The sequence below is a fragment of the Phaseolus vulgaris genome, chromosome 4 (genome assembly GCF_051622355.1).
Source record: "Phaseolus vulgaris cultivar YP4 chromosome 4, ASM5162235v1, whole genome shotgun sequence".
Classification (NCBI taxonomy): domain Eukaryota; kingdom Viridiplantae; phylum Streptophyta; class Magnoliopsida; order Fabales; family Fabaceae; genus Phaseolus; species Phaseolus vulgaris.
In genome coordinates, this window is record NC_143501.1 from 27,381,225 (window position 1) to 27,405,177 (window position 23,953).

The 23,953-nt window shown below is 43.4% G+C and overlaps 1 protein-coding gene across 1 annotated transcript; it reads right to left on the minus strand.

Moving 5' to 3' along the window:
- Positions 1 to 16,964: 16,964 nt before the first annotated feature.
- On the minus strand, positions 16,965 to 23,579 carry LOC137837367 (cell division cycle 5-like protein). Its single transcript, XM_068646346.2, has 5 exons — positions 23,439 to 23,579; positions 21,592 to 21,779; positions 19,548 to 21,257; positions 18,444 to 18,725; positions 16,965 to 18,042 (listed from the first exon to the last, which is right to left on the minus strand). The coding sequence occupies exons 2-5, from the start codon at positions 21,766 to 21,768 to the stop codon at positions 17,302 to 17,304; spliced, it is 2,910 nt and encodes a 969-aa protein (XP_068502447.1). The 5' UTR covers positions 21,769 to 21,779; positions 23,439 to 23,579; the 3' UTR covers positions 16,965 to 17,301.
- Positions 23,580 to 23,953: the final 374 nt, after the last annotated feature.

A 23,953-nucleotide genomic window follows, 5' to 3' on the forward strand; every position in this document is an offset into this window, starting at 1 on the left:
GCGACCCCATTAAAGCTCACCCACAGCTTTTTACCCGGGCTCTTGGCTTTGAAGAAGTAGAGGAATACGTCCATTGACGGCAGATGGCCGAAATGGTAACATAGATGGAAAACGCCCTAACAAACGCCCAGTTGTTGGGATGTAGTTGAGCAGGGACAACATTGATCTCGATAAGTAGGGCTCGTTCAAAGCTGGCGAAGGGAGAGTTTCTTGAAGATGGTGGAGTAGATAAAGAAAAATGGTCCCTCCGAGTCCGAGGACTCATCATAGCAGACAGGTTCGCCTACCCTACAAGGCACAACCCTCACAAATTTGTCGTGCTCTCTTCCAAAGATACGAGATTTGTGGCAAATCTCGCTCTTCCTATATAAAACTATGCTCTCGTGGGTGGTGAACTCGGAGGTTTCCTCTAAGAGGTTATTGGGAGCCTAGGGGTATAGGGTTTTGTAGTTAGGGGTGGGAGAGTTTGGGGTTGATTGATCCATCTTACAGAGGAAAGCTAAAACAAGAGAAGAAAAACAAATGCAAAACTCATAAAAAGAAATGCATGTGTTTTGGTAAACAAAGCAAACAAGCAAAAAAACGAAGAGGAACGATCATAAGTGTGAAAAACATAAACAGTCCCATCGCAGTTATGAGCATATTAAGAGCATCAGAATGATAAGCCGATGGCAGTTACAGGATAAAAAACGTACCTTGAAGTGATTATGCTTTGAGGGGAATAGATGTTTGGGGGAAGAAAATAGAGCGTTTGAAAGCAGAAGCGTTCGAGAAATATGCGAAGAAGGAATGGAACATTGAAAGGAGCGTAAAATTGAAAGGTTAACATATAAGGGGAAGCGCAAGGGGGAACGCGCGCCGACCGTTGATCTGGCCACGTGTACGATGGGGAGGGAGTATGGTGAAACGTCACTTCGAGGCACTGTGCATGTCCTGTCACTCATTCGCCACGTAGGTCACCAGGGGCGAGCAGTTAGGCTCTTCGCTGAAACAAGTTCCAGCTCAAGCCTGGGGGGCTTGTGTACTGGACTAGACTTCGAACATCGGCGTCAGACATCAGCATTAGACATTAACATCGGACATCGACACCTGTGGAACAGGTCAGCTCGGTGGCCTGTGGCGATAGTGGGCCACGTGAGTGGACCCCGAGAGATGCGTGTGTTGGATGCATATATGAAAGGCCTAGTCAACGAGTAAAGTCCTACATGAGGGGTAGTACCTTCGAGTCTAGCGCAAGTAAATATTTTCTGAAGGCGCCAAGGCCCAAGAGCGCTAGGGTTTTCAGGGAAAGTTGCATGCATGGCGCGTAAAGAATTAGGGCATCTACAGAACAGATGGACCCCGCATCGTTGGTACATGAGTTGGTACCCTGGTGGCCATACTGTTAGATTCTGCACTCCAAAAAAGGAATATTTTATGCGGCTGTTATGCTAAGCTTGTGTAACAACATAACGAAATGTCCTCCCAGTAAACCTAATTTCACTAGAAACAAGGCGGCTACAATGAGATAACCTAAAAAGCAGCCTATAAAAGGAAGTTGAGATCCCTGGTAAAGGTACACCGTTTCTAAGCTTGAAACTTTTTTACTTACTCATTGTTTCTTAGCCTAGTATTGACTTGACCGTCAGAGTGCAATCAACAGGTAGGGTCCCCTCTGTTTCAACGAAGCCGCTCTCCAACACCCAAGAGGGAGCATAGAAACCGCCAGAAATAGGAGCAGCCACCATCTGCCTTTGAAGTCAACGACAGCTAGGTCAACCAGCGAGAACAAACCTGTTATTTCCTTTTTCAACCTGTTGTTTTCTTAACTATTTTCAAAATTGTTTTGGATTTTGGTTCAGTTTTATAGTCTATAAAAGGAAGGCTTATTTTTTGTCTTAGACATCTCTTCAATACATACGTTCTTACTGATTTTAAAAGCTTGAGAGTACTTTGAGTGAATTTGGTTTTTGGGTAGTTCTTTGAGACTTTTGTGAGTTCTTTGTGTTGTCATTTTCATCACTAGCTTGAGATCAAAGAATTCATAAAGGTGTTGCAGTTTGGAAGTCCCTGGTTGTGTCTTCTAAGTTTGCAAGAAAGGTGTATCCATTTCATTTTTTCTTATACTTTGTAAGGTTGTATTGATTTGCTTCTAAGATAGTGTTTCTTGAAGCATAAGCATTGTTATAATAGTGTTTTTCAGTGTGTACTTGTAGCTCTTGTAGGGTTCAAGAGTTGTTTTTTACCCCCTTCTTAAACTTAGACTCCTATAAAGTCAACAAAAATTTTAACAAACTAAAAGGTCAACTAAAAAGTGAAATAAAAATTGGTTTCGATAATATATAGAAAATGATAGTCTTTAATGTAAAGTGTTAGAAGTTAAGTATGATTACATAAAAGATAAGAAAAGGGATGATGACAAATTTAAAATTGATTTGATTGGGAAGTATACAAGTACAAAAAGTCTTACAAGTCTTACATATTATTTATTTTATAAAGCTACATGAAGGAATAAATGACATGTAGAAAAGAGATACTTATAAAACAAACAAGATGAAATTTGCATACATTCTATACACTAGCAAAAGGAGGCTAGAGACCCCAAAAAGATTATAAATAGAGTCCTTTATAAGTTATTTTGGAGTATAAATGTCTGATCAAATATTGTTCTCTTAGCTTGGAGGACGGTAAGGAAGAGAACCCAAATGAAAGATAACATGTTAAGAGGAACTTACAATTATATCTGATCCTGCCTGTTGACCGGGACGCAAGAACCTTGCCTCGTCAAACCTGGATCGACTTCTGCGCCGTGTTAGCCTCCGTCCTTCACCGTGATTCACCTCAAGAACCTGCAAAAGACAGAACGGCACTGTTGCGGCCGATCACGCTCCGACGCCCAAGTCAGCGACTGAACCACCAAATACTAAGAGAAAACTCAAGAACTCTAAAGAACCGTGCAAAATTCTCTCTCTCAGCGTACTCAAGACTCGCAAGCGTAAAGAAGTAATCTAAACGTGCGTACCTCAGAAGTTCGTTAGAATCTCTTATATACCTACGCACTTTCTCTCTCCAGACAGTTACACATCTGGTCACGTGGCTCGCATCCAACTGTACACGTGTCACCATCTGGAGCATCCTTGACTTGGGCGCCACTTCTTACTCTCCAGGCTTTTGGCTAAGTTACTTATGCATGACACAACTCAGTGCATAGCTGCCTTGGAGCGTGATCTCTTCTGAGTGGCGAGTTCGGGTGCCTTCGTACACACCTTCCCTGTGGTCTCGCCGGCCGCCTTCATGATCTACTTTACTTGCTTCACCGTGTATGTTCAGGTAAGCTGTCTCCCGACCTCATCCTCTGGCTAGCTAGGAAATGACTATCTGGCTTCATCTTCGGCGATGTCCTTGTTTCGGCGATCTCTAACCACCATGTGGTCGCGAGTTCGCATCTGGCGACTTCATCTCAAACCCGGTAACCGTCGGTTTAGGTATGCTAGAGACCGGGGCACGCCAACTTAATAACTGGCGACCACATGAGCCCCCCGAGTTCCTTCCCTTCTGCCAGCTATGGGCCCTGCTCAACACGCCTACGTAATAGCTTGCTGCCACGTCATCACTTCCGACTACCAGGACGGTACACAAGCCCCCCAGTCTTAAGCGAAGACTTGTCCAGCGAAAAGACTAAAGAAGTCACGTCACTACTGATCTACGTGGCGCTGGCGCTGAATTCCAAACGCTCGTACTTTCTGCTTTTCTGACGCTCCACCAAACACTTTTCCAATCGCTCGACACGTGGCTTCATCAACGGTCATCTTTAGCTGTCGTTTACGCTTCCAAAAATCGTTTGAAAAACCCTTAAACCCATTTCATTTCTATTGTTCCATCATCTCTTTGCCTTCTCAAACGCTCTGAGTTTCCTCTGCAAACCCACGACGCTCTTCAACTCTCTCAATCCCCAACTCCCTTCAGCGTTTGTCTGATCATCGAAAGGTACTTCTTTTACTTCCTCTGTTGATATTTGCTGCATTTTAACCGATTCGCATCATCCATTAACTGTCTGGTGCATACGCTGTGGGCTGTTTCTTCTTCTTCCCCCTTTTCGTAACTTAGGGCTTCGTCTTCCATCACTTTCATCACAACGAACTTTCGTTCGTTCGTTTTTCATCCTTCGCTCACAATAAAGTCGACCTCTACAACCTTCGCTCACCTTTCTTTTCCTTTTTCCTTTGCAGTTCCCGCGATGGCTCGAACAAAGACCACCGCAAATCCTCCTCCTTCGTCACGAAACCCTCCATCCCAAGCGCATAACCCATCGCGAGCACCTGGTGCTCCCTCTTCCCAGGATGAGAGGCCTGCAACCTCTCGCCCCAACCTTGCTCAGGCTACTCCACCAGTCGCCGGAGGAGCCTCCATCCGTACTCCAGACTACAAGAATTTATACCCAAGGGCCAGTTCAACTTTGCTGAAGGAGACTTCTTCAGTGAACTCTGCACCGGCGGTGCTACGGCTGAAGAAAGGGGACAAGCCCAACCTTTCGTTCCACAAGGAGCACGACGACAAACTGATGGTGTTGCCTTGTCCTCCTGACGTGTCAATCTGTGCAGATGACAAGGGGAACAACGGCGAGTTGTTCTGCTTCATCTACACTACTTTCTTCAAGAAGGTGAAGCTCCGACTTCCCTTTACTCGTTTCGAGCGAGAACTACTAACCGAGCTCGACATCGCCGCTGCCCAGCTCCATCCCAACAGCTGGGCATTCGTGCGGGCGTTTCAGATCATGTGCGTGCACTTGGGACTACCGGCCTCGGTAGATGTCTTTCTTTTCCTGTTCGAGGCCAAGAATCCTGGAGATTGCCCCTGGGTGAGCCCGAACGGAATTGCTGGGAGGTCAATCCTCTCTATCTTCCAGCAGTCTTATAAAGATTGGAAGGGAAAGTTCGTCCAAGTGCGCCCAAACAATCAAGACCCTTCGCTGCTCGATGGCTTTCCCTTGTACTGGGTAAACAAGGGAAGTAAAGACTCCAAAGAAAGCTTTAGAAGGCCAAGAAGTCCTGACAACATGGGCGAGTTGGACAGGGACCTCTGCCTTTTCTGGAGGAGCGTAGCAGCCGCCAACATAACCTTTCCCACCTCCTCCATAATTTCCTTCGAGTTCTTCGAGGACCAACTCGAAGCTCACATAGGTTAGCACTTACTTCAACATCTGGGTTTTTTGTTTTGTGTTGCATCTCTGTTATCTGTTATTTGGGCGTTCTGCTTGCCGCGCACCAGACTCGGTTTTTATTTCCTGCACCATCTGTTTAACTCGTTTGCACATGTACTCATAAATTTTACTTTTGTCTTTGAGCTTACTTGTATACTTGTGCTGTGCAGATCTCATGCTGGGTAAGGGCAAGCTAGCTGAACTGAGGGCGCTCGCCCGAACCCACAAACTGGCATCGGGTTCTCAAACCGTGCCAAACTCTGTGGTGGACATCGCCGCCGCTCAGGGCAGGTCGCCCCCTCAAGGCCCAACTCCTCCCGAGGTACTGCCCGCCCCTCAACGAAAAAAACTCATCTTGAGGAAACCAAAGAGGAAAACTCCTCAAGTGGTCCAAGAAGATGAAGAAGAGGACGATGAGGCAACAGAGGATGGCCTTATCACCAAAAGGAGAAGGGTGGCACCTTCTTCACCACCTGCTCCATCCGCCCTTCCAACACCAACACCACCTTCTCCCCCAGCACCAACACCAACACCACCTTCTCCCCCAGCTCCAACACCGCCAGTCCAAGCAGTGCCCTTGGCGGCTGCACTTCCTGCGGTTGAGGCCAACGAGCCCAACTGCATGGAGAACCCTCCGAGCGCCTCCACGCCATTCGTATCCGCTGGAGAGGGTCCTCCTTCAACAGCCTCAATCGCCGAAGTTGCGCCAGGTGGGGATGAAGGCGCTCATAACTCGTCGATAATCATCATCGAATCCCCTACATCACCACCACGCCAAGAAGCCCAAACTCAACCAATCCAAGAGGGCGGTGGTGAGAGCCAGCACCAGGCTCCTTCAGCGCCTCCACCAACAGCGGTTGCAAGCCTTCCCCTCGCGGTTAAAGGGATCTGGGGACCCTTCACAGCCAAACTCAGAATGATGGCAGAGGACCTCCCCTCCATCATAACAAAAGCTGTGGAGAGCTCCAGCAAAAAACTTCAGGATGGCATCTCCGTGCTCCTAGAGGAGAATCGCCTAATAAGGATCGAGGCGGAGAAGTTGTCTTGCAACCTTATGATGGCAGAAATCGAGCATTCGAGAGTGGAGGACGCCATGAGCACTGAGCTGAGGGTGGCGCGTAAGGAGGCCACTGATCTGCGCCAGAAGGTGCACCTCCTAGCTCAAGAGAAAATTGAGCTGGAGAGCAAACTGGTTCCCTACCGTCTCAAGGTGGCTGACCTGGAGGCCTCGATCAAAGCAGATGCAGCCAAGGTAGAGAGCCTCGAGAAGAGGTCAGTAGATCGGGAGGTCCTCTTAGGAAAAGTTGAGAAAGAGAGGGATGACACCGTGGCTGAGCTCGCCGAAGCCAGAAAGGAGAATGAAAAGATCGCTGCAGAGCTGGCTCGGGCGCAGGAGGAAAACAAGAAGGTTGCTGAAGACCTCATTCAAGCTCGTGAGAAAACTGAAGAACTAAAGAAACGAGCTGATGAGCTAGAACGGCAAACCGAGGGGCTCAAAAAGAAAAATGAAGAGCTCGAGCTGAGCTCCGCCCAAGTCCTCGCTGCTGGGTTTGACGCCGCCCTGGAGCAATTTGCCTGCCAGTACCCTGATCTGGACCTATCCATGGTGTCACTAAATAACGAAGTGGTGGATGGGAAGATCGTTCCTTCTGAAGATTAGCTGCTTCCCTCCATCACTTATTCATCTGTTTTTCTCTTGCACAAACTTACTTGTAATAACTTTCCTTTTTTGTATATGTATTTCGAACTGATACCACTTTGTTATGAAGTTTTCTGCTTCTTCATATAATCTCTCTGTTAGCTTTATTTCTTCTTGTACAAATCGCTTAAACGAAATTGACTTAGCAATTCTGCGAGCGCAACTGTTCACTAACTGCTTCAAACTATCAACTTTCAAACGATAGCATTCTAATAACTTGTGAACTTAAGGCAATCGAGCTTCAGCGTGAAACTATTTACCAAACATGCCATAGTTCACCTAATCTGCTCCATCAAATGGGCCCTTTCTCATGCCATCGCCTAGACTTCTTCTGATCGCCAGAGGGTCTTGGCAATGTATGCTTCCTCCTGTCTTCACAATTTTGGCTATTGTTCCCTCATCTGGGGGTAGAGGCACCTTTCGGATCCTTCTCTACCTCCCTGAGCTTCAGAACGAGGAACCGGGTGGCTGGGCGTTCTCTTCGAACCTACCTTAGCCACCCTCTGAACTTCTTCCACCCTTTACACCATACCTGAACTCGTTCCGGACGAGAAGGATTTTATCTTGCCTGAACTCGCTCGACGGCGAGAAGGTCTTTAACTCGCCTGAACTTGCTCGACGGCGAGAAGGTCTTTAGCTCGCCTGAACTCGCTCGACGGCGAGAAGGTCTTTAGCTCGCCTGAACTTGCTCGACGGCGAGAAGGTCTTTAACTCGTGCCTCTACATTGCCCCAGGGGCTACATCTTCTCTCCCCTGGAGGCATTGAGGACTTTTTACTGGTGCCTCTACATTGCCCGGGGCTACATCTTCTCTCCCCTGAAGGCACTGAGGACTTTTCACTCTTTCTCGCCTCAGAACGCGCAGGGGCGTTGAGGTTTTTTAACTGGTGCCTCCGATCGCCGAAAGACGATGAGGACTTTTAAAACTTTAACTGATGCCGCTAATCGCCGAAAAGCGATAGGGACTTAAAACTTTTTAGAAAGCATGCAACATAACTTCAACTCGCCTTAAATCACATATAAGTGACAAGGTCTTTCTTCAAAACTTTCGGAAAAACAACAAGCATGCAATATAAAACACTTTAAACTTTGAAAACTCTTCTTTATTGGGTGGCCTCATTAAAAACCCTCCTTAGGGAAAAGAGAGTGCCCCCTTCAAACTGTTTTAACAGAAACATTGCAAAGCTCTTTGTCTTTGTTTTTACTTAAAAAGTTTTTAACTGTAATACAACTTGAGGTGCGTGGCGTTCCAAGTGCGAGGAATCGCCCCTCCTTCTAATGTCTCTAAGCGGTAGGCGCCGTTCCCGAGTGCCTCAGTTATCCTGAACGGTCCCGTCCACTTAGGCGACAACTTGTTCTCCATCTCGTACCGGTGGGCCTTCCTCATCACCAGGTCGCCTTCTTTAAACTGTCTTGGCATCACCTTCGAGTTATACCTTCGCTCGATCCTTCTTTTCACTGCCTCAGCCTTTACTCTCGCCTCCTCCCTGACCTCATCCAACAAATCCAGATTCAGCCTTCTTTCCTCGTTCGAGTCTTCCGCTACAAAATTCTGGAATCTCGGCGAGCTCTCCTGGATTTCCACTGGAATCATTGCGTCGCATCCATAGACCAGGCTAAACGGGGTCTCATGGGTTCCTGACTGCTCGGTGGTGTGGTACGCCCAAACTATACGGGGTACCTCCTCAGCCCACGATCCCTTGGCTTTCTCTAGCCTTCTCTTCAAACCTCTCAGCAATACCCGATTGGCTGACTTTTCTTGGCCATTTGTCTGAGGGTGCTCGACGGATGCAAATACTTGTTGAATTCCCACCCCTTCGCACAACTTCTTCAACAGGTGACTTGCAAACTGAGTCTCGTTATCTGACACCAGGCGCTTAGGCACACCAAACCGGCACACGAGGTTCTTCCACACAAAGCTCTCGATTTTGTGTGCGGTGATCTGGGCCACTGGTTCCGCTTCAATCCACTTGGTGAAATATTCAATTGCCACCAGCAAGTACTTCATCTGCCTGACCGCCAATGGGAAAGGTCCCAGAATGTCGATCCCCCATGTATGGAACGGCCAAGGGCTGTAAATCGACTTCAACTCCTCGGGAGGTGCCTTGTGCCAATCGGCGTGTTGCTGACATTGCTTGCAACACTGTGCATACTTCTTGCAGTCCTCCCTCATTGTAGGCCAATAGTAACCTGCACGGAGGGTTCTTGCGGCCAGAGCTCGACCCCCGACGTGACTTCCGCATATCCCCTCGTGAAGCTCGACCATGATTCTTGCACATTTCTCTTCGTGCACACATTCCAGGAGTGGGTGTGTGAACCCAAACCTATACAACTCGCCATCAATCATTGTGAACTTGCTAGAATTCTTCTTTATCTTCCTAGCCTCCGTCGGATCTAGCGGGAGGAAGCCATCCGCCAGGCATCGTTGGTACTGTGTTATCCACATGTCTGGCTCATGCGTAGCGCAGACCTGCGTCATGTTCACCCTCTCTCCCCGACATGCTCTTATTCTCGGCGATCTCAAGGTCTCCTGAGTCAGAGACCTGTGACTCCTTGCCGCTTTCTCCGCCGACTTGCTTATTTGGAGAACCAGGTGATCTGCCACAAATGCTCTAGGCGTCTTCAGAGTTTCTTGGATCACCGTCCTCTGCCTACCCCTTTTGCCCGAACTGGCTAGCTTAGCTAGCAAGTCAGCTCGGGCATTCTGCTCTCTGGGCACATGCACCACTTCAAAGGAGACAAAGGAACTCTTCAACTCCTGCACATACTCCAGGTAAGCCGCCATCTGTGGATCTTTGGCCTGGAACTCGCCTGTTACTTGTCCCATGACCAGCAGTGAGTCACTTTTAGCCATCAGCACCCTAGCTCCCATCTCCTTAGCCAGCAAGATTCCGGCGATCAGCGCCTCATACTCTGCTTGATTGTTGCTGGCTTTGAAGGCGAACCTCAGGGATTGCTCAATCAGCACACCGTTGGGCCCTTCCAAGATGACTCCAGCACCGCTACCCTGCTGGTTTGATGACCCGTCCACCGAGAGCACCCAACGGAAATCATCCCCCTCAACTCGTGCCGCTTCTGAAGAGAGTTCGACCACGAAGTCAGCGAAGATCTGCCCCTTGATCGGACCTCGGGGCTCATACTTGATATCGAACTCCGACAGCTCCACCGCCCACTTCACCATCCTCCCAGCTACATCGGGCTTCTTCAGAACCTTCTGGATGGGCAAGTCGGTCATCACCAGTATTGTAAAACTGTGAAAATAGTGACGCAACCTCCTCGCCGAAAATACCACAGCCAGCGCGGCTTTCTCCAAGGCCCGATACCTCACCTCCGGGCCCTGCAGCACCTTGTTGACGAAATAAATAGGCTTCTGAGCCTGGTCCTGGTCTTGGGCGAGCACCGCACTTACCACCCTCTCAATTACAGCAAAATACAACCTGAGGGGGGTTCCTGCCAGCGGTTTGCACAAAACCGGCGGGCTCGCCAGGTACTCTTTAAGCTTGACGAAGGCCTCTTGACACTCCTTCGTCCAGGCAAACTTGTTGTTTCGCCTTAAACACTGAAAATACGGATGGCCCTTCTCTCCGCTGGCCGATACGAAACGAGACAGGGCGGCCATCCGACCTGTAAGTTGCTACACTTCCTTCACGGTAGCCGGGCTCCTCATCGCGAAGATGGCAGCACACTTATCAGGATTGGCTTCTATCCCTCTTTCAGTCAAGAGAAATCCCAAGAACTTCCCCGCCTCCACGCCAAAAATGCACTTCTCGGGTTTCAGCTTCAATCTGAACTTAGCGATTGTGGTGAACAACTCCTCCAAGTCCGCGACGTGCTTGCTCTTCTCCAACGAGGTCACGACCATGTCATCTACGTACGCTTGCACATTCTTCCCCAGCATAGGTGCAAGTACTCGATCCATCAACCTCTGGTACGTGGCCCCCGCGTTCTTCAGCCCAAAGGGCATCACCTTGTAGCAGTAGCACGATCTCTCGGTCATGAAGGTGGTCTTCTCTTCATCCATGGGATGCATCTTTATCTGGTTGTACCCCGAGAAGGCGTCCAGGAAACTCAGCAACTTACACCCTGCAGCACTGTCCACCAAGGCGTCTATGCTTGGCAGAGGATACGAATCCTTTGGGCAAGCCTTGTTCAGGTCAGTGAAATCGACGCACATGCGCCACTTCCCATTGCTTTTCTTCACCAGCACGTCATTGGCTAGCCACTCAGGGTACTGGACTTCCCTGATATGGCCTGCAGCGAGGAGCTTCTGGGTTTCGTCCCTGATCGCCTGCCTTCTCTCCTCGTTGAACTTCCGTCTTCTTTGTCGCACCGGCCTGACCTGATCGTCCATTGCTAGATGGTGGCACAAGAAGTCGGGGTCAATTCCCGGCATGTCTGAAGCAGACCATGCGAAAGCATCCAGATGTCGCTCTATCACCTTGGCAATCTGGTCTTGGAGCTCAACCTCCAAGGATCTTCCCATCTTGAAGACCTTTCCCCCGATCTCCCTTTCGAGCCATTCCTCGACGGGTTTGGGTCTAGCTTCCCTGGCGATCACCGCCCTGGCGATCACCGCCCTGGCGATCACCGCCCTGGCGATTCCCAGCTCCCTCGCTTCCTCTGGGCAGTTCCTCGCCTCTTCTTCCCGCTCAGCGTTCTCCCCCTCAGCATCGGCGTCCATCATGGCGACGTCGCCCCCGGTGGCCACCTCCATCGCCGCACCAACAACTCGCCATTCTGTTGGCTTGGGCTTCACACCGGGAGGCGGCGTCGTTGTGATGTAACTTACTGACCTCTTGTTTTTCAGGCTATTCTCATAGCACTTCTTCGCTTCCTTCTGGTCAGATTTGATGGTGATCACCACCCCTTCCATTGATGGCAACTTCACCTTCATGTGCCTGGTCGAAGGCACAGCTCCTATTCTGTTGAGTGTTGGCCTTCCCAACAGAATGTTATATGCTGAGGGAGCGTTCACGACGAGGTACTTGATTTTCTCCGTTCTCGAGCCCGCCTCCTCCGTGAAGGTAGTTCTTAACTCTATATACCCCCTGACCTCCACCTGATCGCCAGCGAAACCATACAAACACCCTCCATAGGGCCTCAGCTGGTCAAGGGGAAACTACAACTGTGTGAAAGTCGACCAGAACATCACATCTGTCGATCTTCCTTGGTCCACCAGAACCCTGTGGACCTTCCTTCCCGCCGTAACAAGCGAGATGACTATGGGATCGTTGTCATGAGGCACAACGTCCCTGAGATCTTCCCTTGTGAACGTGATGTCCATGTCTGGTGAGTGGTCCTCGAACATGTCCACCGTCATCACAGACCTCGCATACTTCTTCCTCTGTGACGCGGTGCATCCACCACCCGAGAAACCTCCTGCAATGGTGTGGATCTCTCCGTGAGTAGGCATCTCGTGTTGCTGAGCCTCACCACCTGCTGGCTGGGAGCTCGACGCGCCCCCCGTCCTTCTATCCAGCAAGTAATCATTTAGGAACCCGCTCTTGACCAGGTCGTCGAGCTGGTATCCTAATGCCAAACATGAGTCCACAGTGTGGCCAAAGCCCTGGTGGAATTCGCACCAGGCGTCTGGCTTTGGTCCCAACACCTTGTCGCCGACCTTCTCGGGTGCCTTAAGCCTGGCTGCTATATTGGGAATGGCGATCAGGTCCGCCAACCCCATGACAAACTTATGCTTCGGCGGGCGATTGTATTCCCGACGTGCCAGTTGAGGGCGCCCTGGGCCCCTGCCCTTGTTCTTCCTTGGATCATAAGGATGGCGAGTCCTTTGATCCCTCTTGGCTGCCGCTGTCTCCAGCACCCTCTGTGGCTGGATCCTGGTCTGTGCACGTGGCCTAGCGGGGCCACGCTTCCCCTCTTCTCGGCGACCTCACTTTCATCGGCGATGTGGGCCACCGCAAGTCGCCTAACCTCAGCAAACGTGGCGGGGTGAGCCCTGATCAGCGCCTCGCAGAAAGGTCCCGGCAGCACGCCCTTCTTGAAGGCGTAGACCAACATCTCTTCGTCCTTGGCCGGCGAGCGGACCATCTGCGCCCCAAAACGATTCAAGTAGTCCCTGAGGGACTCTCCCTGGTACTGCCTTATGTCGAACAGATCATAAGACACCCTAGGGGGCGCCTTGTTCACTATGTACTGCTCGACGAAAAGCTTTGAAAACTGCTAGAAATTGGTTATGTGACCTGTAGGCAGGCTCACAAACCATTCCAGTGTTGTTCCCTGGAGTGTGCTCACAAACATCTTGCAATACACAGCATCCGATCCTCCTGACAGCATCATCTGCGTGTGGAACATGGTGAGATGTGCCTCAGGATCCTCCACGCCGGTAAAAACAGCCTTCACGGGTACCACACTCGCAGGGATAGGCGTGTCCGTAATCGCCTGAGCGAAAGGCATGGGAAAAACGCGAGGCGGCGTCGACGGCGCGACCTCTTCAGCGACTGGGCGCCCTCGCTGCTCCTGAAGAGCTTGGCGCAATTCCTCAGTCACTCTGCTAAGCTCTTCGTTCCTGGCCTGAGAGGCGACCAGGTCCTCATGTATCTTTGCCTACTCTATGCGCAAGGCTTCCACGTTCGCCTGCAACGCACGCATGATCTCCACCATCTGTGTCATAGTCATGGCGCCTTCAGCAGCAACTGGCGCAACTGGACTTGAGCGGTTGCTTCTCATCTTTCTCATGAAAACTTAACAGATCACAATGAGCGACGAACAACACCTCCTTCAGCAACGATCGATTCAGCGATCAATCGGTCAGAGCTTCGCAAACTCCAAAGAACTTCAAGAACACAACCTCAACAGCGAACCTTCACAGAAACTCACAACTCCACCACAAATCACCGCTTCTTCCACGAAAATCCGAACGAACGGCGAAACTTAGATCTTCACCGATTAAAACTTGCGTAAGCAGCGAAAAACCTCACCTCACCGAACAAGAACTCAAACGAACGGTGGAAAACACAAAACTACCGAAGAAAGCTTAGATGAACAGCGGAAAATGGTTGCACCAGCACACAACCACACAAAACTGCAGAAACTTCCAAGAACTCACGCTGTGGATGGGGACAGGTTTTACACGGCCCCACGGTGGGCGCCTGATGATCCTGCCTATTGACCGGGACGCAAGAACCTTGCCTCGTCAAACCTGGATCGACTTCTGCGCCGTGTTAGCCTCCGTCATTCACCGTGATTCACCTCAAGAACCTGCAAAAGACAGAACGGCGCCGCTGCGGCCGATCACGCTCCGACGCCCAAGTCAGCGACTGAACCACCAAATACTAAGAGAAAACTCAAGAACTCTAAAGAACCGTGCAAAATTCTCTCTCTCAGCGTACTCAAGACTCGCAAGCGTAAAGAAGTAATCTAAACGTGCGTACCTCAGAAGTTCGTTAGAATCTCTTATATACCTACGCACTTTCTCTCTCCAGACAGTTACACATCTGGTCACGTGGCTCGCATCCAACTGTACACGTGCCACCATCTGGAGCATCCTTGACTTGGGCGCCACTTCTTACTATCCAGGCTTTTGGCTAAGTTACTTATGCATGACACAACTCAGTGCATAGCTACCTTGGAGCGTAATCTCTTCTGAGTGGCGAGTTCGGGTGCCTTCGTACACACCTTCCCTGTGGTCTCGTCGGCCGCCTTCATGATCTACTTTACTTGCTTCACCGTGTATGTTCAGGTAAGCTGTCTCCCGACCTCATCCTCTGGCTAGCTAGGAAATGACTATCTGACTTCATCTTCGGCGATGTCCTTGTTTCGGCGATCTCTAACCACCATGTGGTCGCGGGTTCGCATCTGGCGACTTCATCTCAAACCCGGTGACCGCCGGTTTAGGTATGCTAGAGACCGGGGCACGCCAACTTAATAACTGGCGACCACACGAGCCCCCCGACTTCCTTCCCTTCTGCCAGCCATGGGCCCTGCTCAACATGCATACATAATAGCTCGCTGCCACGTCATCACTTCCGACTACCAGGACGGTACAATATCAATTGAGAAATGTTTATGCCACTTTTTCAATCATGAAGATGAAACTGATAGTCACTTTATTTTTCATTATGGCTCTCCTATTATGGCTTGTCAGGTCTCCTGGATGATTTGCACAAGATAGCTTTCTACTGTTGTGTTTGCATCCTGATGAATATTGTTCACATGGATGGACTTCAAGGAGTCTTTATTGTTTGTATTCGTTCATTAGCGAAAAAATGCGAGTGTAGCAAAATGAGAAAAGTGAGGAAAGAATACATCGTGAGTGAGTGCATAAATGGTACGAAAGGCAAATGAACATGAGTGATAACATGAAATTATCCTTCATTTTGCATGCGTATAAATATTCATCTTCAAGTAAACAATAACAGAAATAATCGGTTACTACTTGCTTAATTGATTGTGCTTCAAAATGAAATATATTATGTACTCATTTTGAAGCATAATTAATTATACAAGCTATTAATCAATTATGTCTTATTTTATGTTTTTTTATAAGTAGTTGATTATATAAATATCAGCCAATCAATTATGTAAATATTATGTAAATCCTAAATATTATTCTACTTTTTTTATCACCGATTTAGAAACAAAATTTAAAAATTATGAATGAAGTTGAAATGTAGTTGAATTTATTATTAAAAATATTTTATAATATTTTTTTAAATATAGAAATTTATTTTAAAAAATATATTTAAATATTGAATTGATTTTAAAATACATTAACTTGCTTATTATCATTATTATTATTATTATAGTTAATTATATTACATATAAATCGATTATATATCATAAACGTAATGTATATTCCATTATATATAACATATAATTAATTATATAATATAATATAATAAAAATATAAAAATAGAAATATTAAATATTAAATAAAATCGTGTAATAAAAGTATTTAATAATAATATTAATAAAAATAATTAATAATAAAAATGATAAATATAATTATAATATTATAAAATAAATATAGTTATTTATAATAGAAAATTTATATAATAATAATATCAATATTAATTAAAATATATATATATAAATATAATATTATTATTTAAATTTGATATAAAATAAATAAATTAAATTTTTATAATCATAAGTATTTAAAAAAAAATATTTTTATATAACAATTTTTCATCTATCTCTAATGTTAGATAATTTATATTATTTTTAACGATATTCAATTACAGAGGGAATCATATTTTAATCCAAACGGATTTAGAATTGATACCCAGTAATTTATATTTACTTTTTAATTAATTTTTATAATAAGATAAAATTAATCATACATTTTTATCAATTAAAAAAAATAATCAACTACACCTATCACATCATACACAAATTTTTATTAATTTGGTCATCATTTACCTTTACTTTTTCTATTTTTTCCTTAATTCAAATAATTTATAGACACTTACTCCTCAAATTCATCCTCTCTCAAATCCATATATTGATGCAAATAAAATATAGACTTTTTACAGCACTATCATGACATAAAAGTTAGCAAAACTAAGACAACCTAGTGATTTGTGTGACTTACAGCAATTTAACTACACAAAAAACATCACCTCACCTTTATGGAGATGAGTCGAATAGCACTCTGTAAATCTTACTAGATTAATGGATTTAACTATAAAAAAAATGAAGATTTTTTTCTTTTTCAATCCTTTGATGACCAATAAAAAAGATATTTTCTAATTAACTATATATATTTATAATGAACACTAACACCTTTAAAAAAAGTCAACAACATCTTCCAAATATTTTAGGATCGATAAGAGAAATATCATTCATATATATTTTAAAATTAATATAAGATTTCAAACTTTTTTAAAAACACATTCAGAAACTAAAACCCATATTTATTCGTTAAGAAATACAATAATCTTTTAACAAGGACAGAAAAATATAACTTCCTCATTTTAAAAAAACTAAAATATATTTAAACCATAATATAAAAATTATGTTACCATGCCATATACATTTCAATTCAAATTTTAAATTATATATATTATTATTATTATTATTATTATTATTACCTACATATACCAATGAATAATTTAACAGTGCACAGTTTGCAATAGGAACTAGCTCTAAGGTCTAATTCATTGATAAAATCCTTTTAAGATTCTTATAAAAAGAGCCGACATCCACTAAAAAAGGGACAAATAATGAAAGACAACAAGGGAGAGCAAATATCTCAGTGCTCATAGTTTACTGTCATAATCATAACATGTTCCAAACTTCAACTAGGTATCGATATCTTTCTTCCTCATATGGCTTCCAAGAAAGCAGCAAGACTCACTGTCCATGCAATCTATTCAGTTAAACATCCACTGAAATCTGAATCGAGAAACTACCCACCCTAATGTCTCCCTTTTAACTGTCAGAACAGCTACAAAGTGTCCAGCCTAATTTGTCTCCTCCGTAACAGCACTGGTTTCTTCCATGCTGCTCTCACGTGTGTTTACAGCATTAGCAACTACATCATGATTGCGGCTATTTATTTCCATTGAAGCACCCATTTCTGACACGTTCTCCCCATTGTCAGTATTACCATCAGTAGGACTAGTACCTTCCACTATTTCAACAACATTCTCAGCAGCTGGTGAAGCTTTTGCTAATTTAACATCAGTGTCATGTATTGTATGCATTTTATCAGGATCCACATTCATGTCTTGACTGGGGCTAGAAGTAGACCCGTCTTGCACAATCTCTTCTTGCTGGTCAGCAGTTGCATCATGTGATGACTCAACTGTTACAGCTAGAGCATTTCCATCCTCTACTGAGTGAGGTACAACTTTATAACTCTCTGTATCCAGCACATCAGTTTCATCCGCCTTGCTCTCATTGGCCTCAGCATGAGCATTGTTTGCTTCAATTTCTTTTTGCTGCTGTGCTTTTAATCTGCATTGGTTAATGGTATTTTGCATCTTCTCCAGCTCTTCAACTAGACTCCCGTACCTGTTTTGCAAAGTTTTTTCAAGTTCCTTTTGCTTCTGTACTTCACTCCACAAATTGTTTATCCTTTGCGATGCTGCTAATTGCTCCTGCTTGTGCAAAGCTTTAAAGCATTCTAACTCGGTTGCAGCTATATCCATCTGCTTGAAAGTGGCCTCAATTTGCGGCCAGATACTTTTCTTTGCTCTCATCTGAAAAATGCAATAGCCAAATTATAATATATTCAAGGTTGAGTATGCAAACACTCAGGCAACATGTATCTAGAATTACATAAAAAAACATTTATTTTGTCCAATGCAAAACCAAAGCACAGAATCCGGCTTTCTTCATGTTTTCTCCCATTTCCCACCATTTCAAATGTAGGAGTATTCCTAACGAGTTGATTTCCAACTATCTTTATGAAACAACACTTTTCAGTTTGGTGCACAAAACACAAATGTGCAATTAAAAAACTAACTTTTCAGAGGGCATTAAAACCATAAAGATTCTCAAAAATTGGTGATACAATTAATACAGACTTCGAAAGCAACACTCGAGACTACATGCTTAAATGTAGCAACTCAGCAAGAAACAGAAACGTAGCATCACATACCTCGTAGCCTTGTGTGATAACGGTCACCTTCTTCTCAAGACGTACCATCTTCTCCTTATCATCATCCAACTTGTTTCTCGCATTCTCAAATTCATTCTGCAAAGCTGCTAGCTTTTCCATGTTCCCAGCAACACTGGAGAGACCATATGCATTACGCGTAGGAAAGTACGTAAGATCATGGAGGCAGGTTCGATGTGCTTCAATAAATTCATCAAGGGGTTCATTTTCATGTCCCATTGCTGCACAAAGATACTGAACTTCTTCCTTTATCAACTTATCAGCCTACCATACATAAACAGAAAGAAAAATAAATATTATCTCCAATGATATCATAATCATAATAACGAGGAGCAGGAAAATAAACAGCTCATTAGATATAGCCAATGCTTTATCAAAATAAACACAAAATGTTTTAAATTATAAATTAATCTTAGTGCCAATTGTGGTAAAATGCAAGGGCAGAACTTGGACAATTACAAATGACTAAATGAATCTGACAATATCTGAAAACATGAACAAAAATTCAGACAAAAACACATTCAATACAACTTAATTAAAGTAAGGATTGTAACAATATGTGAGCATTTGAGATCCAATTCACAAGCTATTTTCATATAACAATGACATTGAAGAATCAAAAAAGAATAAATTTACACAATTTTGTGAGTATAATATATAAAGCAATCGTGTGGAAGTGTGAGTCTCAAAATATTCATTGAGATTTCATAGTATTCCGTTTTCAAATACTATACCTTCCTTTATTACCAACTCAGTAATAATTATCATAATAAGAACAATTAAGACATAATAATTTATCAAAATGAAAATTTAAAAAGTGATATCCAAATTATTTCTATTTCATTAGTCAGTGCAATACTTTGGGAGGTTTATCATGGAAGGGGAAACATAATTAAAAAAATTGAGTAGTAAAAATATAAGGTCATTATAGTCTCTGAATCAATCTTGATAAAAAAAGGAGGTATTTCCAACATAGAAGTCAAGTCTTGTATGTAATAAAGAATGAGTTGACCATGTTACTTCCTATCAACTAAAGAAAATGAGATATCAAAAAGAGAAAGAAAAAAAGAACAAGTAAAGACATACATCTTTCATTTCATCTTCCTCGAAATCTTCTATCACAGGGACAGCAGACACGTCTGCCGAACGCTTGACTCCTTTCTTTTTCTCCTTATTCACTTTATCATCAAGCGGATACTTAGCATTGTCATGCTCCAGTAAAGTTAGAAGCTCCTTTCTAATCATCTCATCAGCCTGCTCAATAGAAGTTGGTGGAACAAAGGAACTCTTGTCCCCATCAGTTCTCATCAAGGAATTTCTTATAAGCTCCAATGACGCAGCTGGGGGCCTAGGAAGTTCCCGTTGAAGGACCTTTGATCGTTTTCTAAGTAGTGCCTGCTGTCTTGCCTCTTCTTCCGCTTTTTCTCTAGCTATTCTGTCAGACATATCCTCTTCAATCTTCTCCTCAGGCTCTTCGGCATCTTCTGTAACTGGTTCCATCACTATTTGGTACTCATTCGTGGGCTGTGGAAGGCTTCCTAAACCAGAACGCAGACTTCTTCTTATATCAGCCTGTCTCTGCAGTTCATGTTTAGTACTGTCATGCATATTCATGTCCTCATTAATATGTAGCTCATCCCTCAGAGGAGTTCCCTTTGGTGTCATGCTAAAAGAAAAACCATCTCTTGTTGGCGTCATACCAATTCTTGGAGTGATGCCTCCAGGAGTTGCAGAAGGAGTCAGCATTGGATTTGGAGTCTGAATGTCCTTTTTCTTAGGAGTGACACCAGAAAAATCTGAAGGATGCAACTCCGGATTCTCCCCTCCCAACAATGGTGTTTGAGACTCCCTTAACCTGGCAAGATTTTCAGCTTCCATCATAATAGCATCTCCTTTACCAGCTGGTGTTCTCTGAGGGGTTCGCAAAGGAGTCACTCCTTGTCCAGGTGTCTGTGCATAATTAGCCAGAAGAGCACGTGTAGCACCACTACCTTCAGCAAGTTCCTGACTCCCTGCGAGGTCACTAGCATAACCCAACTTAGCAATTTCATCCAATTCCTGATCAGATATCTGGGGTGGTGGAAGCATCAATTTTGACCTCTTTCTTACTGTTTCTGGATCATTCAATTTGTTGGCATGCAATATGGCAGACGGAGCATCTTGCCTTTGTGCAATTTTATTTTTTGCAATGTCCTGCTTTCTTAATTGTGCCTCAACATCAACCCTCCTTTTCCCTTCAAGTTCTTCAATTGTAGTAGGGAACTTTGGCTGTTCCACTGGTCTATCTTCATCTGCAACATCAAAAAACCCTGGAGGAGGCCTTTTCTCGAATGGAATTTCTGCATTGTAGTCTATTCCTTTCCTTTTTCTCTTCCGCTGCCTGATATCAATTCCAGCTGCCTTCAATTCTCTCTTCTTTTGTAAGGAAGCAAGCCTCCTCGCTTCCTCAAGCTGTTTCTCCCTAGCCTTCCTTTTTGCTTTCTTTCCCTTTGTGTTGGCTAACCGGGCTCGTGCTTCAGAAAGCATCTCCTTTTCGTCTTCATCCATATCAACAGGATCAGGTCGTGCAGGTTTTGACTCAGGGTTTGGATCAATCTCCCCAGGACGCAATTTTCGAGGATCATCACCAGGCTCATAGTTCTCATCTTTTACACAGGCTGCATCAAGAAGCTTCTCATACCGCTCAAGACACTGGGAAGGTGTACGACCTACAATTGGAGCAATTGTTCTCCACTGAGTAGGCATGAGCTTAGCAAGATGAAGTAACTTCTCGTCCTCTTCTCTTGTCCACTCAGTCTACGCAAAAAAGCATCCAATTGAAAAAATCACTGCTTATTAGCAAAATGTTAGACAGTAAAAACTAAAATGTGGAAGACAAAAGCTGTAGATGGAAAAAATCAATTAAAAAGAGGTTGTTGTAATTAATAACACAAAGGACAATTAGTAGGATGTAGGTTTCACCACATATAAGAAAGCTTAAAAGTATAAGAATAATACAACTGAGCAAACTATTACGACGTAATACCCATTTTGTACAGAGTAACAAAAAAGCATAAACTTGAATTAAACTTCTCCCTCAACTTAGGGTATAATATAAAACAAAGAAGTAGGAAATTGAGAAGAGAGATACCTTTTTTATGGAGGGATCAAGCCACTCATACCAGCGAGCTTTGCATTGCTTGGCAGATTTGCGAACAAGGAGCGAAGAGATTCGAGCCCACTGGTTCTTTCCATATTTCATAACAGCAGCTTTCAGGATTTCATCTTCGGTGTTTTTCCAAACACCGCCCTTTATCATAATCCTCATCTTTGCTTCAACTACAGACAATATAATCTATGAGTATAATTTGTACACTACAGATTATGCAATCTAGAATCTGTAACATTCATAAAGGCAACACATAATCCTTTATTCTTACATACTTTTTTTGTTATTTACAATCACACACTATATATTATTTCATTAACTCTCCCTGTCTCTTCCAATATATGCTACTTGATGGATGATAGCCATGCACACCAAACAAATTTTTTATTTTATCATGTGGTGGAGAATAAGAACAGATAGATATGCTCAAACAAGCAGCATTAGTGGTAGCTCGTAGCAAAACTTATTAATAAGCACATATAATAACTCATACATGGATCAAATTCTTCCAAAGAAGAAAAGAAAAAAGTGTATGAAATTACAGGTGCTTTGCTTTTATCCTAATATATGTTTCATTATGTTTTGAAGCTTCCCTTTATTATATACCCAGCTAAGCTTCAAATACATCACTCGCAAAAGATAAAAATCGAGTTACAATATAACTTGCTAAGTTAGAGGCGAAAGACTTGATATTTATAACCCTATATACGTAGCTGGACCTACAAAATTTGATTAACATGCATGTCCTAAATATGTGACTCTCATTTATAATACTTTATGCAGAATTATGATAAGCAAAAATAGTGTAAACAACTATCACGTTAGTCAAGTTTGACCAAATTTCTTTCCACAAAATGAGATATTACTATATTAGTCAACGATAAAGATAAGTCTAATCTTATCCCCAATTAATAAATAATCCCAGTAGAAGTGGTCCCAAATCCAAAGGTAAGTAAGTGAACAAGATAAGGACTCTTAGTCTAGTCCCCCCCCTTCTTAGAATCTCTCCACCGCTGGATAGAAGTTTTCTTCACCAAGGTTCTCCAATGACAGAAATTTTTTAATTTGATAAAGAGAAATAACAAATGTTTGGTTTTCCAGAATATAACCATGTGGAAAAAATGACGGAATAATATCATGATGTGATTTGAGTGACAGAATAGGTTTGGTTTGCATGTCTTTTGGAAAAATTTCATATTCATAAGACATGAATGAAGTATTCCGAACCACAAGTTCTAAACCGTGGTTTTCTGTGAAATTCAATCATGCATATTCAGAATTCTCCTAGTGGCACATGTTTTCTATTTAAAAAGCCTTTTCACGGCTAGGCTAATACTGAAGCAATATGATATGCATAATGCAATCCCTCAGTAGGTACAGAATATTAAATACTTCACAAAGAATTAATAAATGGTATTCAGTTTTCATGGCTCCAAACATACATCATGCTGTTTAGGTCCATGACTTCTCTAACTAACATGTTAAAAGAATCAGCTTATACATTTATTCCGTTACAAGCAGAATGGCATGATGGCTGGGGAAGCAACAGGATTTCGTGAAAACACCTATTTTGCTATCTCAAATCACTTTTTTTTTCACCAGAATGGAGTACCATACAAAGAAAAGGTTTCCAAGTCAAAATAGAAAATGATGCACTATTGCATCCCATGGCAGCACAATGTTAATAAAAAATAAAGCGAAATTCCAACTTGAAACAAAAATGAAACCCTAGATCCATGAAATCAATGAAATCGGATAACGAAATAAATAACGCGAGACAAAATAAGGAATCAAAAACTAAACCTAAACCGCAGAAATGAGAAACGAACCTGGTATAAACCACTTGGTTCAGACAGCGTTCTCCGCGAGAGAGAGAGAGCGAGAGAGAAGAGTGAGGAGCTAGTGTCAGAGCGAGAACGAGGGTTGTTACCTGAGAGAAAATAGAATTTCAAATTCACTATTTTTTAAATGAATTTCAAATTCTAACATTTTAATTATTTAAATTACCTTTTTCATTTTGTACATCATATTGTGAGTATTTTTGCAATTATATAAAAAAAAACATGCTCAAACATTTTACTTTTATTTTTTCCAAGGATATTTCTATATAAAAAGAATAAATTAAAATATATATATATATATATATATATTCAATAGAAAATTGTTTAACAATTGTAAAACTATACCTGGTTTAAAATTAAATGTATGCTACTTTATTATACAACATAGTTGAATTCAAATAATTTTATATGAAATTAGGATTAAGAATAAATATAACATTAAACAATTTATTTTTTAAACAATATGGTCTATCATTAGGCTTATAAGATATTATAAGTAGATT

What these genes read in the sequence shown, in the direction of transcription:
- LOC137837367 (XM_068646346.2), bottom strand. Translation starts at nt 21,768, where the DNA reads ATGAGGATTATGATAAAGGGCGGTGTTTGGAAAAACACCGAAGATGAA. An exon ending in TTGATCCCTCCATAAAAAAG is followed by an intron (nt 21,258 to 21,591) that starts GTATCTCTCTTC and finishes TTTTTTGCGTAG; the next exon opens with ACTGAGTGGACAAGAGAAGA. An exon ending in AGGAAGATGAAATGAAAGAT is followed by an intron (nt 18,726 to 19,547) that starts GTATGTCTTTAC and finishes TATGTATGGTAG; the next exon opens with GCTGATAAGTTGATAAAGGA.